The sequence below is a fragment of the Callithrix jacchus genome, chromosome 2 (assembly GCF_049354715.1).
Source record: "Callithrix jacchus isolate 240 chromosome 2, calJac240_pri, whole genome shotgun sequence".
Lineage (NCBI taxonomy): Eukaryota > Metazoa > Chordata > Mammalia > Primates > Cebidae > Callithrix > Callithrix jacchus.
The window spans coordinates 196,507,290-196,525,708 of NC_133503.1; the positions used below are offsets into that span (position 1 = coordinate 196,507,290).

At 41.4% G+C, this 18,419-nt stretch overlaps 1 protein-coding gene across 23 annotated transcripts in view; it reads left to right on the forward strand.

The window, feature by feature from the left end:
- The window catches only part of SEMA5A (semaphorin 5A), a 502,689-nt gene that overhangs the window by 320,261 nt on the left and 164,009 nt on the right, over nt 1-18,419 (forward strand). For all 23 annotated transcript variants that reach the window (XR_013532366.1, XR_013532365.1, XR_013532367.1 and 20 more), the window contains 2 exons: nt 10,000-10,285; nt 14,928-15,063. Coding sequence is in view for 19 of the 23 variants with exons in the window: in XM_035291785.3 (XP_035147676.3) it covers nt 10,000-10,285; nt 14,928-15,063 (422 nt within the window). In the remaining 4 variants the exon portion in view is untranslated. The remainder of the gene's footprint in view (nt 1-9,999; nt 10,286-14,927; nt 15,064-18,419) is intronic.

Sequence of the window (18,419 nt, forward strand, 5' to 3'; positions counted from 1 at the left end):
CTTAACAGCTTTAATGCATTAAAATATTAATCGTTAATAACTATGTGAAATGATTACTGTAAGGCAGGATAATAAATGTTTAATGGTCGATGCTTAAAATAGAGAAGCAATAAAACTTGCCTTCAAGAAATTGGCAGTCAAGTTGGGGAAACAATAATCCCGTGAAAAGGAGAAAATATATTTCCAAATTAATATTGTGCTAATTGAGTTTATGAGCTCTGAGGGAACTATGTGCTTGCACACAGACAAACAACTTTAGGAGGAACTTGGAAAAATAACTCCTAAATGAGCCTTAATAACTCAGCATGAACATCTGAGTCCACACAGCCCTATTAAGACTCAGAGACCTGCTGGCTTTCCTTCTCTAGTGGAAATGTGTACTTATCCCACTGGGTTCTCCCAGGGAACTCCGCAGTGTCCTGCATTAGCTGAGATTCCAGCTAGGATTTCATATGGAGCTGAACTCACTTGAAATCCACAAGCATTCTCTTTCCAACGGTATCATTTTTTCATGAGCTATTAGAATTCTAGTTGAGAAAACACTTTGGGTAACAATCTTAAGTTCTATTGGTTTGAAATACATTGATGGTGTTACCCAAGCATTGAGTAGACCCTTGGGGTCTTTAAAATGCAATTATTAACCTTCTAATGATTAATGATAATTTACTTGGAGGATGAAAATCTCCTCTGTGCTTAAGTCAAGGAGAAATTGTTTCTGCTTGTTCTGGGGAGAGGTGCTTTGTGGAGCTCAGCGCTTCTGCTTGGGACCAGGTGCCAACTCCAAACAGGCTGAGCACAGCCAGGCTGGCGAGACTTTGTTGGGCTCTACCCTGGGGACAGCGAGAGCCTGTTTGGAAGGGTGCACACAGCACAGTACCTGGACGTGTGACTGGTCTGCAGGAGGTGCTTCCTATGCTGAAAAGATTTGCTGCAGCTGGAAATTCATAAATGGAAGCAGAGGTCAGAGAACAAGCAAAACAAAGACAGATGAGGATTGGGAATGAAGTATATGTGGGTCCCAAAATGCAAATATTTTCAAGGAAAAGAAGAAGCTCTTTAAAGCCAGAATAGAGGCAAGACTGCATACTCAGCAGCCTAGTTTTTATTTTATTTTTTTATTTTACCAGATAAGCACCTGGGGAGATGCTTAAAAAGAATGTACTTGTGAACAATGAGGTTTTTTTCAGCCATTGCAAGTGCATGGCTGATATCTAACTCATTTAAGCTTAAACTTGCTGGGGCGAGGAGACGTGGATAGAAAGTATGTTGAGCGAAACTGTGTGACGTGTGACACAGCACAATAGGATGCCCTTTTCTAATATTCAGGCCTGATCAAGCCTATCAATAGGCATTGCCTGTTGCCTATGCCATGTGGGATGGCTGCATTTCCAACATGGTGCTGTAAATCTAATCTTATTATCTTTGTAAGTCAGAAATCATTTTAAATAAATGGCATCCATGCATATCACCTGCCTGCCATGTACTTATTGGAGTATCTGTTACTTGTAGTTATTACACCATCCTCAAGACAGCGTCACAATGGCTATGTATAATATGCCAGGTAGATAGGAGACTCCAAATCCATGTCATCTGTCATCCTTCTCCCAGTCTCCTAAGGGAGATTACATTATACTCCTACAGATGAGCACTGTGGGGCTAGGAGGGACTTGCCCCCTGAACACAGGTCGTACCTGATGCGTACCTGGGCTAGGGCTTGAAAACAGATTCACTGCAGAGCGTGCATCCTTCCTCTCTATGTGCTGCTGACCTTCCCTTTGTTTAGTTGACATTTTAGGAAATACCAACATTATAAGTGGCTTCCATCTCTCTCCTGATGCCCACATTTTCATTCATGATCTGCCATGGAAGAGAGGTATGGGGACTTTGGAAAAGGCTGAGAGCCTTTTTTTGATGTTTATAGCCTTGCATACATGATACAATGAACTAAGGTTATTAATCCCAAAGCAGGAAGCCCTGTGTGGTAATTTAAGGCAGACCTTTATGGTTACAAAACTGTTTGAGTGATGCAAGGAGTCAGTTCTCATGGTGCTCCGAACACACTGTAATGCTCCGTCCTGTACGTCACGCACAGAGGGCCTAAAAGCTGGAGAGCCACAGGTCCCCTCCAGTCATGTAAGGAACGTTCTATACTTGCCCATACATCTTTTATGACCTTTGGATTTTAATTTGCACATTCCGAAAGAAAAGAGATGAATGGACCTTTCCTTCTCCATTATGAGGATGCTAGCTTGAACTGCATATACATGAATAAAGGATTCCCTCAGAAAAAACAAATCTGCTACAAGAAGGGAGGCCTCACTGTAGAGACTGTATCAGGCAGACATGCACTAGAGCTGCTGAAATAATTGGGAAATGGCTCAACGTTCACTGTCTAGAGATTCTAGCTGTTTCCTAGTGACAGCCTCGGAGCCCTCTTGATGTCCTCGCCTGATGACTAATGTTGCTTCTTGTCCTTCACAAAAGCATCTTAGCTTGTAGCATAAACCATATTGTCATCCTGTTTCTAACATGCTCAGTTCTATGCATTTCTGTAAATTTGTCTCTATACTATGCTATTGAACTTTTTGTTTACCCAGTCAAAGGCCTCTGACATTTGTTCAGTTGCCACATCTTGGGAAGTTGGCTCCCTAGGTCTGGGTCTTCTTTTTGCCCCAGCTCAGAGCCACTCAGAAGACAAAGCCAGCGCCGTCATGCACGTTTCCTTATTCCGCACTAGCTTGTTGGAAAGAAATATGATAAAAACTGCATAATGTTTTAGCACAATATCTTCTTTCAGTAAAATCTTACATGGTTTTCTTTCAGTCTTTTAACATATTTTTTAGGCATTAAAGTATTTACCAGATTGTTGAATTCAAGTTAACATTCCAATTAGAAAAACTCATAAGTAATAATTTGATTCTGCAGATAAAATGATTAATTCTTCAAAGAAGTGAACCTGTAAATTTAAAATAGCGTCAGAAAAAAAATAAACATGGCAAATAGAAATTTTCTGTTTTGACAATTTTTAGAAATATTCATGAAATTATGTATAACTAATAGGAATGTGTGGTTTGGCAGAATTTTATTAGAGAGGGCTGTGTGCTTGGAATGAAATAAGAGCAGAAGAGACAGCAAAGTCTGTCACTTTGAGCTAGAACATTTAGACAAATATCCAGTTAATGAAACTCCTACAGACACAAAGATATGGAGGATTGTAGGTGTGAGTCTTGGACTTACAGGGCAGTTTAGAGAAATGGTACATCTTATTTAGGGAAAGCCAGCCCATGCCCCCATGTTATAAGTGGTTCCTACTTGAATCAGCAAATCCATTAAAACAATGCATTTTTAATGGGTCATATTCCCCAGGAAGAAGGAAGAAATTCAGTGTGCTGGAACTGTCTTTCCAGTCCTACTGCAAGGGTCTTAGCAATACTTTTTTTTCTGTCAAGGGTCTCAGTGAGTGACACAGCTGGGGTGTCAGGGCCCAACTTGCTGTGTAAATGGTTACCAAGGATGTGCTTGGCTCCAGTTCCCCAGTCCCCATCGCACACCACACACCCAGGAGGTGGAATGATAACCTTTCCTTGAACACTCCTTGGTGTCTCTCCAGTGGCAGTTGAAATCCAAACTCCTTGTTACGGGCTCCTGGCTTTGCCTGGCTTTCTACCTCCCGTCCCTTCGATCCTCACGGGAGCCTCATTCCATTCCTTGCCCACCTTATGCTCTTCTCCCAGGCTCATCCTTTTGGCAGCACCCGTCCTTTTCTGGGTGGCCCCTTCTCAGCCTCAGTCCTGCCTTTTCCTCATCGTCTCCTTTCTGGTCCTCTATTTCTCCTGGCTGCCCTGGCCCTCTGTACCCTTGTCCTCACTGTCAGCACTCGTTGGCCTGTCTTGTTTGTCTCCTCACACTGCTCTTGAGGGCACAGGCTGTGTCTACCAGTCTACTAAAGAGTACCCAGTATCCGAGACAACCCCTTGGGGAGGTGAGGAAATGCCTGGAGAAGTACTCTGGCTGGCTCTCCAGGCTCGTCTGTAGCACGGACCCTTCCACCGTGTTTTTTCGAGATTTGCTGGAATAAATGTAGAGCTTAATTTGATATACAGAATGCATACTTAATGAGTTATCTTGTTAAGTAAATACTGATGATGTATACCAACATATGTGTTTATATTAATTTATAGAGAGAGAGTTATTTTTAATAAATAGAGGTCTATATTTTGATGATTACCAGCCACGTGTTTTTGATTCTTGATCAAATTCTTGACAATGATATTGCATATTAGATGTTATTGTTACTAAAAAGCAGAAAACAGAGAAAATATACTGGTAGATAATGTGACTAAGTTCATACAGCCAGTAGGTGGAAGTATTGAGCCATATATACATACCTCTCTATACTCATGTATGCGATACTCACATATACAGACACAAATGTGTTTATCTCGCTATTAAAATCTATCTATCTATCATCATCATCTGTCTTTTAGTGGAAACCTCAGGTAAAGAACTTTACCAATAGTTTTTTACCTATGTTTATTCAATTTTATTTAATTTTAAGTTATCTGCTTTTAATTTTAATGAATATCTAGATAAAAACAGATTTGCCTTGGAAGCTTCTACAGCAGTTTCATGTAGCTATGACAATGCAAACAATGTACCCAAAAAAGAAAGGGTCTAAAATCTGGCTTATTGAAGGCATTTTTTAGTGACTGATACCAACAACTTAGGAACAGAAAACCGCTGGCTGTGTGTCATGCCTGAATCTTGTTCCCATTAACTCCTTTTATTTTGATGAAATAGCTTGCCATTTAAAAACTCAGCATGGCTCATTTATGCTCCTAAAATTCTGATCACCTTTAAACTTGACATATGTATACTTGATCATTCATTATCAGTATGTGAAGTTCTGTTCAATAGAAATTATTCCAAGGGACGTTGAAAGTAAATCATGAAGCAATCATAATAGCCACCATTTTTTGGCATCCTCCCGCGTATCAGCCCATTTAATTTTTACAGCTTCGCAGACTAGGTCTGACTGTCAGAAGCAACAACAGAACATATCAGATGTCAGTGGTCCAGCCGGGGCAGAGCCACATGCATCACGTACACTCATTTTCCAGCATGACTTTGGCAAGTGTCTCACAAGGTGGCTTTTGACTGCAAAATAATTTATAATAGACTTTGATTCTAGTAAGATTTTTGTAGAGTTGGGATTCCTGTGTGGCTTTAATATTCATTCCCACTGTAGACAAATTTTTTTATTCAAGAACGCAGAAATGACACAGAGAAAAAGAAATGGCACCCCCTCTCACAGCCCCGAAACGTCCTCTAGAGTTGGGCCACTTTCTGACAACGCTCCTATTTAATAAGTCCTTAAGTTGTTTCTTCCTCCTCCCACTTTTTCTTTTGTCTGTGTCATTGATTTTTTATATCAGTGATCTGCTCGGTGATCAGATCCATACATTTGAACTTGGTGTCCCCCATATTGATGCTTTGGGCATTGGAATAGAAAGGATCTAGAATGGGAGGCTTTATTTGGATGCTCAGTATTTGGTTTTGTGTGATCAAAATCTTCTCAAAATTTTGGATGCTTTTCTTTGCATCACTCGTAATTACATATATGGTGAGTCACTTCTCAGTACTGCTATCTGTGTGGTCACTATTTTGTAAGTAAACATGCAAAATAAAAGTTTCTATATCATGAAGAATCATTCTTATTAACATGATGTATCTTGTACGACATTGCATTACATGACTCAGTATGTTTTACAAACATTGGAGAAAACAGCTCTCCGTGCATCTATATGCACAGCAGCTGACCTGCCTGTTGTTACTGATTTAGTTAACAGCACCTCGGATCTCTCTTTCATGCACTCATATCCATTGTAGACAAGAAGAAAATGCCTGAATCTCCTCTTACTTGTTCAGCTCACTCAGGAGTGACAGACACTATTTTGTGAATTGCATTCTGAGAAAAGACAGAACTTAAATAATGGAAGGAAAACAACATGCATCTTACCGTCCTGCCTGGCAAGACTCTAATGTCCCGTACTTCCAAATTTTTATCAATAAATATAAGAGCTATTTGACTGTTTGTTTTACAGTTATTCCCACTTTTTTCTTGTCTTTGGAAAGGAACAGGATGCTAGCCGGATTCCAAGAAGCTCTGCTTTTCAAGGAACTGCATTTCCCTAGTTAATGGCAGGTCACGCAGTCGGGGCCCGGCCTCCTCCTGAAGGATCAGTGTAGGGCCACAGCCTGTGTTTCCAAATGCTCTCTCACTCCCTGACAAACAAGACCTGCACTGCGTGGGGAACTGGAGAACAGCACCCACTCCACACAGAATACAAATTCTTCTCTTGTTTTTGCAAACCGAAAGGAAAGCATGTGTTTGAGCATTTCTATCTAAAATGCATGTTGTGATCTTATGATAACATTGGTTCGCAGTGGTTTGGAGATATGGTGGAGGCTCTCAGTGGAAAGAGGAAACTGTGCTTCAATCTGCCTACCATTACTCAGTCTTCTGCTTATCTGCAAAAGTGGACGTGGTTTGCTCCAGCAGACTAAGGGTACGGCATGACCTCCCAAGAGTCATTTATTGGCTCTCTGAGGCTATGGTACCGCCCCCACTTGAAACACCCTCTGGAGTTGGGCCAAACACTTTCTGACAATGTTCTTAATAAGCCCTTAACTTGTTTCTTCTTCCTTCCACTTTTTCTTTTTTCTGTGTCATGCCTGATGTCCCTGATAGCTGTGGTTTAAAGTTTCATCTGATCATTTATTGTCTCTCTAGTTGGGTCTGAAACCCCCACTAGCTTGTTCCTAAGTAAACCTGCTTACCACTCTCCATGGAAAGATAGCTGTCCAGCCAAGAGCTTGCCATTGTTCATCTAAAGCAGAAAATCAAATCCTATTGAATATTGCTAGCATTTAACTGATTTTTTATTTATTTATTTTTGCAACCACTGTTTTTCAGTATAGTGTAATGCAGTGGTCCCCAAACTTTTTGGCACCAAGGACCAGTTTCACAGAAGATAAGTTTTCCATCAACTTGGGGTGGGGGTAGAGGGGATGGTTTTGGGATAAAACTGTTCCACCTCAGATCATCAGCCATTAGATTCTCATAAGATGTGCACAACTTAGATCCCTCGCATGCACAGTTCACAGTAGAGTTCCAGCTCCTATGGGAATTTAATGCTGCTGCTGATCTGACAGGAGGCAGAGCTCAGGAGGTAACACTCGTTTGCCTACTGCTCACCTCCTGCTGTGTGGCCTGGCTCCTAACAGGCCATAGACTGATACTGGTCATGTCCCGGGAGTTGGTGACACCTGGTCTAATGGATCCAGGACTTTCCATCCCCTCCCCCATTGCTAGTTATGTGAATTTGGACAAGTTATTAAATCCCCGGGCTTTAGTATCCTCATCTATGAAATGGGAAGAATAGCACAGCACCTAGCACTATGAATCTTGTGAGTTCAATGGGCATATAAAGCACCAAGCGCAGATCTTGGCACAAGAGTTCGCATTCTACAGATCTCAGCTGTTTTTATTACAGACTCAACCTTAAGCTGGAAACCATGAAAGATCTTTTTTTCCTTTGTATTTTCTTGTTTTCCTGCTCAGGACTTCTGAGAAACTGGAGCTATTTACTATGTAGTTTTCATGCCATTTGTCCCCAAGTTAATAGCAGAAGTGGGTAGTAGTGAGTGTGTTTGATAAGTCTCAGTGGACTCTGCCTCAACCTCATACACAGGTGCTGGTAACCTAAGTCCCAGGCTCGACACACCTGGACCCTTATGCCTTCTGTCTTTGTTTTCCCATTTTAGGAAGGGTTTCTTGTTGCTGTTTGTGTTGTTGTTGTTTGTTTTTAGTATAATGCTCAAATTCTATTTTTGCTTAGCCAGGGTGCAGGACCCATTCCAAGATAATGTAGCATTGTCTTTACAGTTAGACATGCCAGTGATTATTTTCTTTAGAAATGGTTTTGGAATTGCTCCTTTTTTGGGTCTGCTTCATCAAATCGTTCTTTAACCACCCCTTCAATATTTTCCTTACGTTCCCAAAACACAAGTTACGAATATGTAATCTGCTGTTTTTGTGAGCATCCCTCCAGGATATTAAAGCATGCTATTACAGTAAAGATAGCTAACTTCCATCGTTTACAATGTTTTGCAATTTAAGATTTTTTAATAGTCATTTAGGGTGAAAACAATAGTGACTTGAGAATATGTTTGACAGTTTATAAATTAAAATCAGTTCTTTTCAAAACCTCAGTATATTACTTGGTATACTTCAGTGACTTAACAATGAATGGTACGGAAGGGAAAAGTGTCATACACAAACCATTTAGAGTATATGTTACATCTTTAAAATGTACAGTTGGATTAAATTAAAATATTTTGTGAAAATATCGAATATAGGTATTGATTGAAAATTGGCAGTAGTCTCCCTGGACAGAATAGCAGAGTGGTCAGTGCCAACCCTGTGTGAATGTCTGCAGTCTGCATTTCAGAACTTAGATGACTTTTGTTTGTGTTTCTTGCTCTTAACATTAATGGCTTATCTCATGGCCAGGTTTTTAGTTGTCCTGCCAATGACATGTTGTTATTGCAATGCAAATGGATCTGCAAAAACACAAGGCCAATTGAATTGCCCCAGCAAAGTAATTGTCCCTAAAAACGTATCTTTGTGAATATACTTGTTGTATGTATATTTCCATTAATTTTGGACACCAAAGGTTACTGCTATAATTATCCTATTATGCACCATAAAATTCAGATACTTGCTGATTGAATGAATAGCATTTAGAAATAGAGAAATGAGTAAGGATAAAACCTTTGGATTAGAGTTTTAAAAGCAAATATTAGGGAGTATGTGTATCTGAAAGTGTACCATCTCTATTGTCACTGGTATCAAACAGGAAGTTAGGAAGCTAAAACTCCAAATGCAATGTAATTTGGTTGATAATGTATATTTCCCAAATTCCTAATAAGCTTGGTGATTAAAGGCTTTGCCATATTTTTGTCATTTCTGAATCCCCATTTTAAAGCTAATTATGAGACCAGAAAACTACAAAGCAATGTCTCCATCCCAATGCTCTTCCCTCCTCTAAATAGATTCCAAAGCAACCCAGAAATAAGAAAATAAGAGTTGTTTTCCACCGTTACGTGGTCGCCATAGTAACAGGAACTGCTAAAGCTAATTCCAGACACACCTTACAGTTTTAGTTTTTATTTTCATTCCAAGCAATGAAAAACTGTTTTAAAGTCCTTAGTAAAAGCACATAAATTATGTCAATTATGCCAGTTGAATGGCCCCAGCAAACTAATTGTCCCTAAAAACGTATCTTTGTGAATATACTTGTCTGTATCTTTCCATTAATTTTGGACACCAAAGGTTACTGCTATAATTATCCTAATATGCACCATAAAATTCAGATACTTGCTGATTTAATGAATAGCATTTAGAAATAGAGAAATGAGTAAGAATAAAACCTTGGGATTAGAGTTTTAAACTAATTTTAGCAGTTTCAGGAATGTATGTAAGTTAAGTCAAATAATTTTGTTGTCTTACACACATATAGGACTGTAGACTCCTATATTCTGAATCACATTTCATCATTTTAAACGTATTTTCTACCTCTCTGAAGGTTGTGTAAGAATTTGCAAATAAAGTAATACATATTGCTCTAAAATGTACTGCAAATCTTTGGTGTCAATTTCGGATTGTATTAACATCATATTAACTTGAGTCCTAATTTAGCTCAGGATACTTGAGTGTGCAGTCACACCAGTGACTTCCCATTATTAAGAATCTGGGTATGATACAGTTTCCCAACAGTGTAGCTCATTAAGCTGCTCACAGGGCCTCTTAGTTGTCCTGTAGGAGCCAGGTGTTATCTAAACAAAACCATATCTCTTTGGATGAAATACTGAGCAGTCAAGACCAAAAAGGAGTGACATGGTGTTGAGATTATTTCCTTTTTCTGTTGTTTCCAGAACCAAACTTTGTGTCATCTTATGACATTGGAAATTTTACCTACTTCTTTTTCCGAGAAAATGCCGTAGAGCATGACTGTGGGAAAACAGTGTTCTCCAGAGCTGCCCGGGTCTGCAAGAACGATATTGGAGGGCGCTTCCTGCTGGAGGATACCTGGACCACCTTCATGAAGGCTCGCCTCAACTGCTCCCGTCCTGGGGAAGTCCCCTTTTACTACAACGAATTGCAGAGCACTTTCTTCCTGCCTGAGCTGGATTTGATCTACGGCATCTTTACCACCAATGTGTATGTAACTTGAAATAATTTCTCTCCCTTCTCTCTTACTTATTCTGAATAAGTCTTTTGTTCTTTGACCTCTGAGGTTTTAAAGTTGCTTTAAAGAAAATCTTTCGTATTTTACTGGACTAACAGACAAAACAAAAGGACTTTTCAGTGAACTTCCTGTTAGACAGAGATATGTGATTTGAAAGACTGGCAATAGGAAAAATAAAGCAAATCAAGACAGTTTTTATCTGTCTTTAGGATACAGTGACATCAGATTACTCCATTATAAATTGCTCCTTCCTGATTTGCCATTGTGTTCTAGGCTTCTGAAATACTGGCACATATCGTATGTATATTTTTTCTAAATGGAAGTCATACAATTGTGTACAGTGAAAATAGTGTTGTCTGCAGTCTGAAATCCTTGAGATAACAGGATTCGTGCTTGAACCTTGCTCATATTTGAAACACACGTTTTCATAGCTGCATTTTACACTATTAGTCTAGAAGACAGCTAACTTGAGCACACATTTTGTAAATGTCAATTATACTTTTAAAATATGTTTGGAAAAATTATAGTATTTTTTGGTTGGGGGTGGGACAGGGAGTTACTTAACTTTAGAATGAACATTATTTGGGCTGGTTTAAGCTTATGAGGTTTTCTCATCTCTGTCACTCTTAGTCCAGTGGAGTATCACATGTCCCCAGGGTTACTTCCCATCCTTAGCTGGTTTGCTGTGTAAGACTCAACAGGAGCACATGTGAAACCCAGGAGTCAAGGATCACATTGAGACTCTGAGCACCACTTCCCTGCACATGGCTGTCCTGCTGCAGATTCTACACTATGGGTTCTGATTTGGATTACTGTTGAAATCTCTCATTTGGTGACTTAGGACTTTTAGCAAAAGCCAAATATTTGTATCCAAAGTAAAGGATACAGACTGGGATGGGTTGGAAGTGCTGATAAATGAAGTCCGATGACCAACAGTCCTGAATTGCCTGAGATTATCTCGGTTTTGGCATTGACGACAGCCCTGTAGCTAAGGAAACCTCTTATTCTTGCGTGAACCAGGACAACTGGCCACCCTGTGTTGTCTTCTCTGCTTCCTCAGTATTTTAATTTACTTTTTCATCTCTTGGGCATCAGATGCCTGCCCATGAATGACATTTCTAAAAAGCCACTTTACCTGCCTCTCATTTTCATATTAGCCTTCTCTTCCTGCTCTCTCCACTGCTGAAAGTGCGTTAATATTTGCTTAATAACAACTTTTACCCCCGAAGAGTCTTCTTTCTGACATGAGGTTAGAAAAATTAGGCTAGTGTGGATGGCTCCACTCCTGCCCTTAGTCCTCCGTGGCCATCTTCATTTTTGTAAATCTGGTCCTCAACCCAGAGGTTATTTTTCCTCTTTGATAAATTTCTTTAAAAAATCAATTGCAGTTTCCAAAGTTGATTTGCTTTCCAAAACCTTATTTAAAAACTAGTGTAGTTCGCAGAAGATAAATGTGCAGTTGCTCCGTTGGCATCAGTTTCATGCACAAGGAGAGTCTTGCTTCCTTAGCTGTTCATTCCCCCGACTTGGGGCAAAACAAAACAGCAATTTCAGAAGTTACAAAAGTACCACGAAACATTCCAAGATGGTGCATGGTCCATTTAGATAGTTGCAAAAATAAGTTTCAGCTATTTCGGACTATTTGTTTAGTGTTGCAAATTCCCATCATGTCAGAAGTCACCCAGTGTACAGAATCTGTACTCATAGAGAGAAGCTCCACATCTGTTCTTTCTCTCTAGAATACTTACTTGCATTAGACCTTGGGAATGCATTTCTAATATGGCCATCTCAAATTTCACAATATTTTCCACCTCCTTTTCATGTTTCAGCCTTTATTGTTTGTTCTAAAAAAATAACCACATTCTTGACAAAGTTTGCTTCAGATGGAAAGAAAATGAGGATCAGAGGTTGTAAGTTATTTCCTACCTCTGAATTAAAGGGCCGTCCAATACAGGGCTGAGCTTCAGGGCTTGGAATGGTGCTTTGCCTCAGTACATTCATCAAGGTTTCCCAGCTCTAGGAGAAAAGGTAACTGTTCTGACTCTTTCTGTCCCTAGCACTACTGTGTCGTTTTCTCATTCTCTTGAGCATGGGTTGGCTTGCAGGAAATGGTGTGCTGCTACAATGGAGTCTCTAAAGATTTGGCTTCTTTTCTAGATATCTAAAAATGGTGGCTACTATTAGTTGTTCGTAGGATCAATAGTAAACTGTGGAGATTGTAGTGAAGTGTTAATGTGTATAGATATGCATATACAGGTAGTAAGGTTGCAGTGGGAGGTGGGATTTTTTTATTGCTCTTTGAAATTATTACCTTGATTGCTGATAGAAGCCAGGTGGGAACAGGTGGCTGCAGGTCTGGTGTCTAAGTGAGTTTGTTGATTCTGATTCCAGCTTTAAGCTTACTCATTCTCAAGGTCGTGATCTAGACCCGGGTTGGTTTCACCTGCCCGGGAGTCTGGAGACCCTGGAGAAGTGAGTGAATATGTACTTCCTGTAGGCAGTCCCATCCTAGGAAGAGGGGCAGGGCAGAAGGAAGGGCACAGTGGAGTCACACAAGCCCACTCTCTGCCCCAGAGCACAGCAAGTGAAAGGGTGGAGGGGCAGCCATGGGGTGTGCTTGTACTATACCAGTTGTGCTCACAAGGGGATAAGACAGGGACAAGAGGAAGGCTTCCCACCACACTATTAAAGGATGGTCAGACTGGCAGTTACTGGGACATCCAGGGGAGTCTCTGGGTGACACCAGAGCTCAGGTCCAGCCATTCAGAGCAGGGTGTAGTGAACAGAGAAACGTTAAGCCAGCGGGAAGATTAAGTTCTTTCTTTACCTGGTAGCCACCTGGCAACCTGGGGCCTCATGCAAAGCAGGTACAAATCCTGCTTTATTTCCCTGCAGCCTGTGACTTGGGCGAAGTAAATTCTCTGTGCTGCTGTTTTCTTATAGTAAGTCAGGGTCTTCTCAGGATCTATAGGTTCTCTATGAGAAACTGGATGATCCCTATCAGGTGCTCAGCAGGGGGCTCAGGGAGATTTTGTTATTATTCCTAACATCCCCCATTTGCCTGCCTCTGTGCCTGGCCCAAGGCATGCCTCTGGCTGCTGGATGGAATCATCCTGTCTAGCCACTCTCACTCCAGCATCCTTGTTTCCTTGTTCTCACTGAAGTCTACTCACATGTTCAAAGGCCAGCTCTTCCCTGATCTGGGTTTTAACTTCTCCCATTCTCTGTTAGGATAATAGAGCAAAGTGAATAAACCCAGAACTGGTGTCCACCCCTTTACTTTCCAGAATGGGGTCCTGTATGCGTCATAATGGTCCTTGTCCTTGGTGTTGGACTTCTGGTGAAAATGAATCTCTACCCTCAAGGCCATACCTTTCCATGAGGATGTGTTTACTCTCTGCTTCCCTGCAGTAGAATCTCGTCTGCTTCACCCAGAGATATTGCAAAGGATTGAAACTCCTGGCATTTGGAGTTAGCCTGGGGTTCAAGTCCAGCTTCCCCATTTAGTAGCTGCTAACTCTGAGGAAGAGTCTTGTCTTCACTGTGCCTTGTTTTTCTTATGTAAATTTCCTTCACCTTTTGAGGATTAAATGAATAGGAATTAGTGAAGTCCTCAGAATAGTGCCTAGCTCCTATTCAGTATTTATTAAATAAAACAAGTCTAAGGTAAGTCTTTCAGGTTTGGATTTTGTTATACTTTTCCTTTGATGCAGGAAAAAAATAATTGATGAGAAATGCATATGATATTGTCTTAGAGCAAGGGAAAATACATGTAACTTTCTTTCTTCATCTCCTCTTCCCCTTTGAGAACCCATACTGAGCTCAAAATGCAGATTTACTTAACCGAAATAATGTTGCTGTTTCCATACTGAGTCACAGGACACTGACTTTCTGAGGGCTGCCGTTTATGACTCTAGCAAAGCCTGAATTCTAAATTACGGCTTCAGGATTTCATATGTCAGTGCTATGTCCAAGTTTTCTCTTTGACCCTTTGAATTTAAACTCCATTTTAAATTAAAAGAAAATACAATGAGTCAGACAGTCACTTTTTATAAACTACTTTGAGTTAATTTTTTTTAAAGGATGACAAATAAATATCTTGGTTAAAACACAGACATACACACACACACACACACACACACACACACACACAGACACACACACCCACATGCATGCGCACCAAAACGAAACAACTTCCCCTGCTACCAGGCAAAGTGACCAGATAAGCAGGTCAGGAAGGGAACTGCCTAAGGCTGCTGCGAGATGCCATCCGCTGGAGAAGGAAATCTTTTTCTTCCAGAATTTGAAAGGTGAAGCAGATAGCTCTTCAGAATCCCTCTTGCCCCTTTTGCAGCTGAGTGAATTAATCCTGGCTGTCAGTATTACAAGTGTGGTAAATGCTAACTAACCTGGTTTCTTTACCAAGATGTTTGCTCCTCTATAGGGGAGCCACGTTCACACTCTGACTTAAATCCTTTGGGATGTTTAAGAGACTGGCCCTGAGACCTCTAGAAACTGATCCAGGTCACAGCTGCTGCCTGCCTCCTAGCGGGAGGGCAGCAGGTGCTTCCAAGCTCTCTGACTGCCTTCTCCTCTCTCTCCCTGGGCTCCCAGGAACAGCATTGCGGCCTCAGCTGTGTGTGTCTTCAACCTGAGTGCCATTGCACAGACCTTCGCCGGGCCCTTCAAGTACCAGGAGAACTCGCGCTCCGCCTGGCTACCGTATCCCAACCCAAACCCCAACTTCCAGGTAATTCTCGGGGGGCAAAGGGCACTGTCGGCATCCCACGTGAAGAATGCAGAAGCCTTGTGTAGACAGGCAGGGGTGATTTAAACCACGGTGCATGTACCATGCAGCAGCTGTCTCCCTGGCCCCTCACAGACGGCCCCACACTTGGCTGGCTAATGTCAATAGACCTGGGCCCTTTGTGAATTGTGGCGCCGGGACCCAAAAAGGGCCTTTTGTCAGCTGTGATGCCTCAGACTGAGCTGAAAAAGGCCAGCATTCTGCTGGTTAGGAATCCAGGCTTCAATTAGTACTAATGATGCTGGGCTCTGTGTCTTCAGAACCTCTGATCCCTAATGAATGACATTCTAATGAATGGGGTCCAGGGCACAGAGCAGTGGAGACTCATAAGCAGGGTTAGAGCACTAATTGGCAAATGTGGTGGGATTCCCTGTTGGGAAGGACAGAATGCCATGCAGCCAGCTGGGGAGAGAAGAGGAGGTGGAGGCCCTTCATGTCTTATCACAAAATTGCAGGAGGTTCATGCTTTCAGGGCTTTCTGAGTCATCCATCTCCCAGTGTCCCGAAGAAGCTGAGACCCAAAGAAATGAAGCAATTTACTCATGTTTGGTGAGTTGGCAGGTGTATTTGTCAGCTTGGACTGCTGTAACAAAACACTGCAGACTGGGTAGCTTAAAAAAGAGACATTTATTTTGTTACAGTTTTAGAAGCTAGACGTTCAAGACCAAATTGTGAACAGCGTCATTTTCAGGTGAGGGCTGTCTCTTCCTGGCTTGCAGATGGACATCTTGCTGCATCCTCACGTGGTGTAGAGAGAGACATCTCTGGGGTATCTCTTTCTGTTTTGTGAGGGCACCAGCTCCACTGGGCCAGGGCCTCACCCTTGTGACATCACTTACCCTCATTTACTACCATAGAGACCCATCTCCATATTCGGCCACACTGGAGGTTAGGAATTTGGGTAGTTCGCAGACACTGAGCCCACAGCAGCAGGCTTCCCTGGGGGGCTTTCTGACAGCTTTCTTAGGACCATCATCATCATTGTGGCTGTAAATTTTACCAAGTCCCAGACGCTGTGCTCGATGCTTCTGATAGATCAGCTCACACACCAGCGGCAGTGCTGTGGTGGGTAATGCCTTCTCCATGTGCAGGTAAAATGCTGGGCCTGGGGCAGGTCACCTGGCCAGAGCCACACAGCTGATTAGTAGCCAAGTGAGGATCCCAATTTCAGTTCTCAGATGCAAAATCCCAGCCCATTCCAACTACATGGGTGTTAGTTACTATTACTGATCAGTAGTGGAAGTGGGTCCTATACCTAGGACTTCCCCAAACTGAGAGTGTGGAAAGATTCAACTGTTTTACACTTTACTTTGATTTTTGCAAGGACCATTCAATTCTGGTTGTTTTGAAAGAGTTTTGTGTTTGTTGCTATCTTTTTTAGGTGGGGGTTAAAAACACTTGATTTTTTTACGTTCTAGGGTACATGTGCAGATCATGCAGGGTTGTTGCATAGGTACATACATGGCAAGGTGGTTTTTTGCCTCCATTCCCCCATCATCTATATTCAGCATTTCTCCCCATGTTATCCCTCCCCACCCTCCCCACCCCCCACTGTTACTCCCTTAGCCCCCCGACAACTGACCCCAGTGTGTGATGCTCCCCTCCCTGTGTCCACATGTTCTCATTGTTCAATACCCACCTGTCGCTGTCTTTAAACTTTTGGAGGATTGTGGGATTAAAAATAAGACGGCTGGCTTACATGTCGTCTTTCCGTGCACTGCTTTCCTTGAGCAAATTATGTGCTTTTTTATCACACATCTATCTACTGTGTACCTTTATTGTATATTTTCATTAAAATGGAGGGAGGGATAAAAATGCATGGAAATAGTATAGGAGTAAATTTTGATAGCCCTAATTAATATGCATTATTTACTGTATAAAATATTCGATAAATACAGTTTTTTGGGACTGAACACAGAGGCTCATGCCTATAATCACAGTGCTTTGTGAAGCCGAGGCAAGAGGATCTCCTGAGGTCAGGATTTCAAGACAAGCCTGGACAACATAATGAAACCCTGTGTCTACAAAAATCATGATAATAAATTAACCAGGCATGGTGGCAAGCAGCTATAGTCCTAGCTACCTGGGAGGCTGAGCTGGAGGATTGCTTGAGCCCAGGAGTTCAATCAGTAAACTGTAATCCATCCACTGCACTCCAGTCTGGGTGACAGAGCAAGACTCTGTCTCTAAAAATGCAAAGAAGAGTGACTCTTAGGATCATTTATTTGGTGCCTTCTATGTGTCCCATGTTGTATAAGTGCATATTTGTCTTATTTTCTCCTCTTACATACAGGAAATACTCCTTTTAAGAAAGTCCTTTGTATAATAAAATCCTCGAGATTAAGTAATTAATAATGCTTACTGTATTTATAATGCATTTTTAATGCACTGATTTTTTTCTTGCAAAAGTCTTTACAGTGAACAGGGTGACTCAGTAAACTTCGTAGTCCATTACCACCTCTAGGCAGTGGGTAACTTGTAGCCCGTTTATCTGAAAACATTTAGAGCACACAGCAAATCTCATTTTCTAAGGCCAGGAGCGTCTGTTTTTATAATGCCAGTGTCACACTGAAGGACTTACTCTCATTATGTGTTGGAAGCCAGTCCATGATGCATAGCGAATGAAGCATGCAGAAATTGGCATGTGTTTCAGGCAGGAAGCTTGCATTGCTGAGCCTCTCTGAGTATTATTTAAGACTCGAAAGGGAGCTCAACCTACAGATTATGGTGATTCTTTGTTTAACTCCTAGTACAAGTATGTACTAAGTATTTTTTTTATGTTAGTCTATTTGGTAACTATACTGGCAAAGTTTCTTCACTGACATTTGTGAGATCATCTAGCCTGGCATAGATGGGGAGTGGGAATTGAATTTTGACATAAGGATCCCTCTCCAGACATGTATGAGAGGCCCTGTGTCTGCAATAACCAACAATGGAAAGTGGTTAGATTTTTAGAACTCTTGTTTTCTCTACTGACATTTAAATTTTGTGCAGTACTTATGTAACCTATGTACTAGAAGTAGCTAATTAATCAGAAAAGCAGAAAGCAGATTCCGGTTCAGGAAGAAGATGGGTTAGGAGAGATGGTGCATGATATTTCAACATTTAATATAGAAATGTCAAATGAAAACAGTAGCAAAACAACAAAAAGTATTATTTTTCTCAGACAAAATATATAAACCACTCTAGGTGGTGCCTCTGAGCCCCGCCCTGCTAGAGGCTGCGATCCTCAAAGTCATCCAGACCCTGATACTCAGTAAGACATGTGGCAGTCACTGGTATAAAACATCACCCAGGCC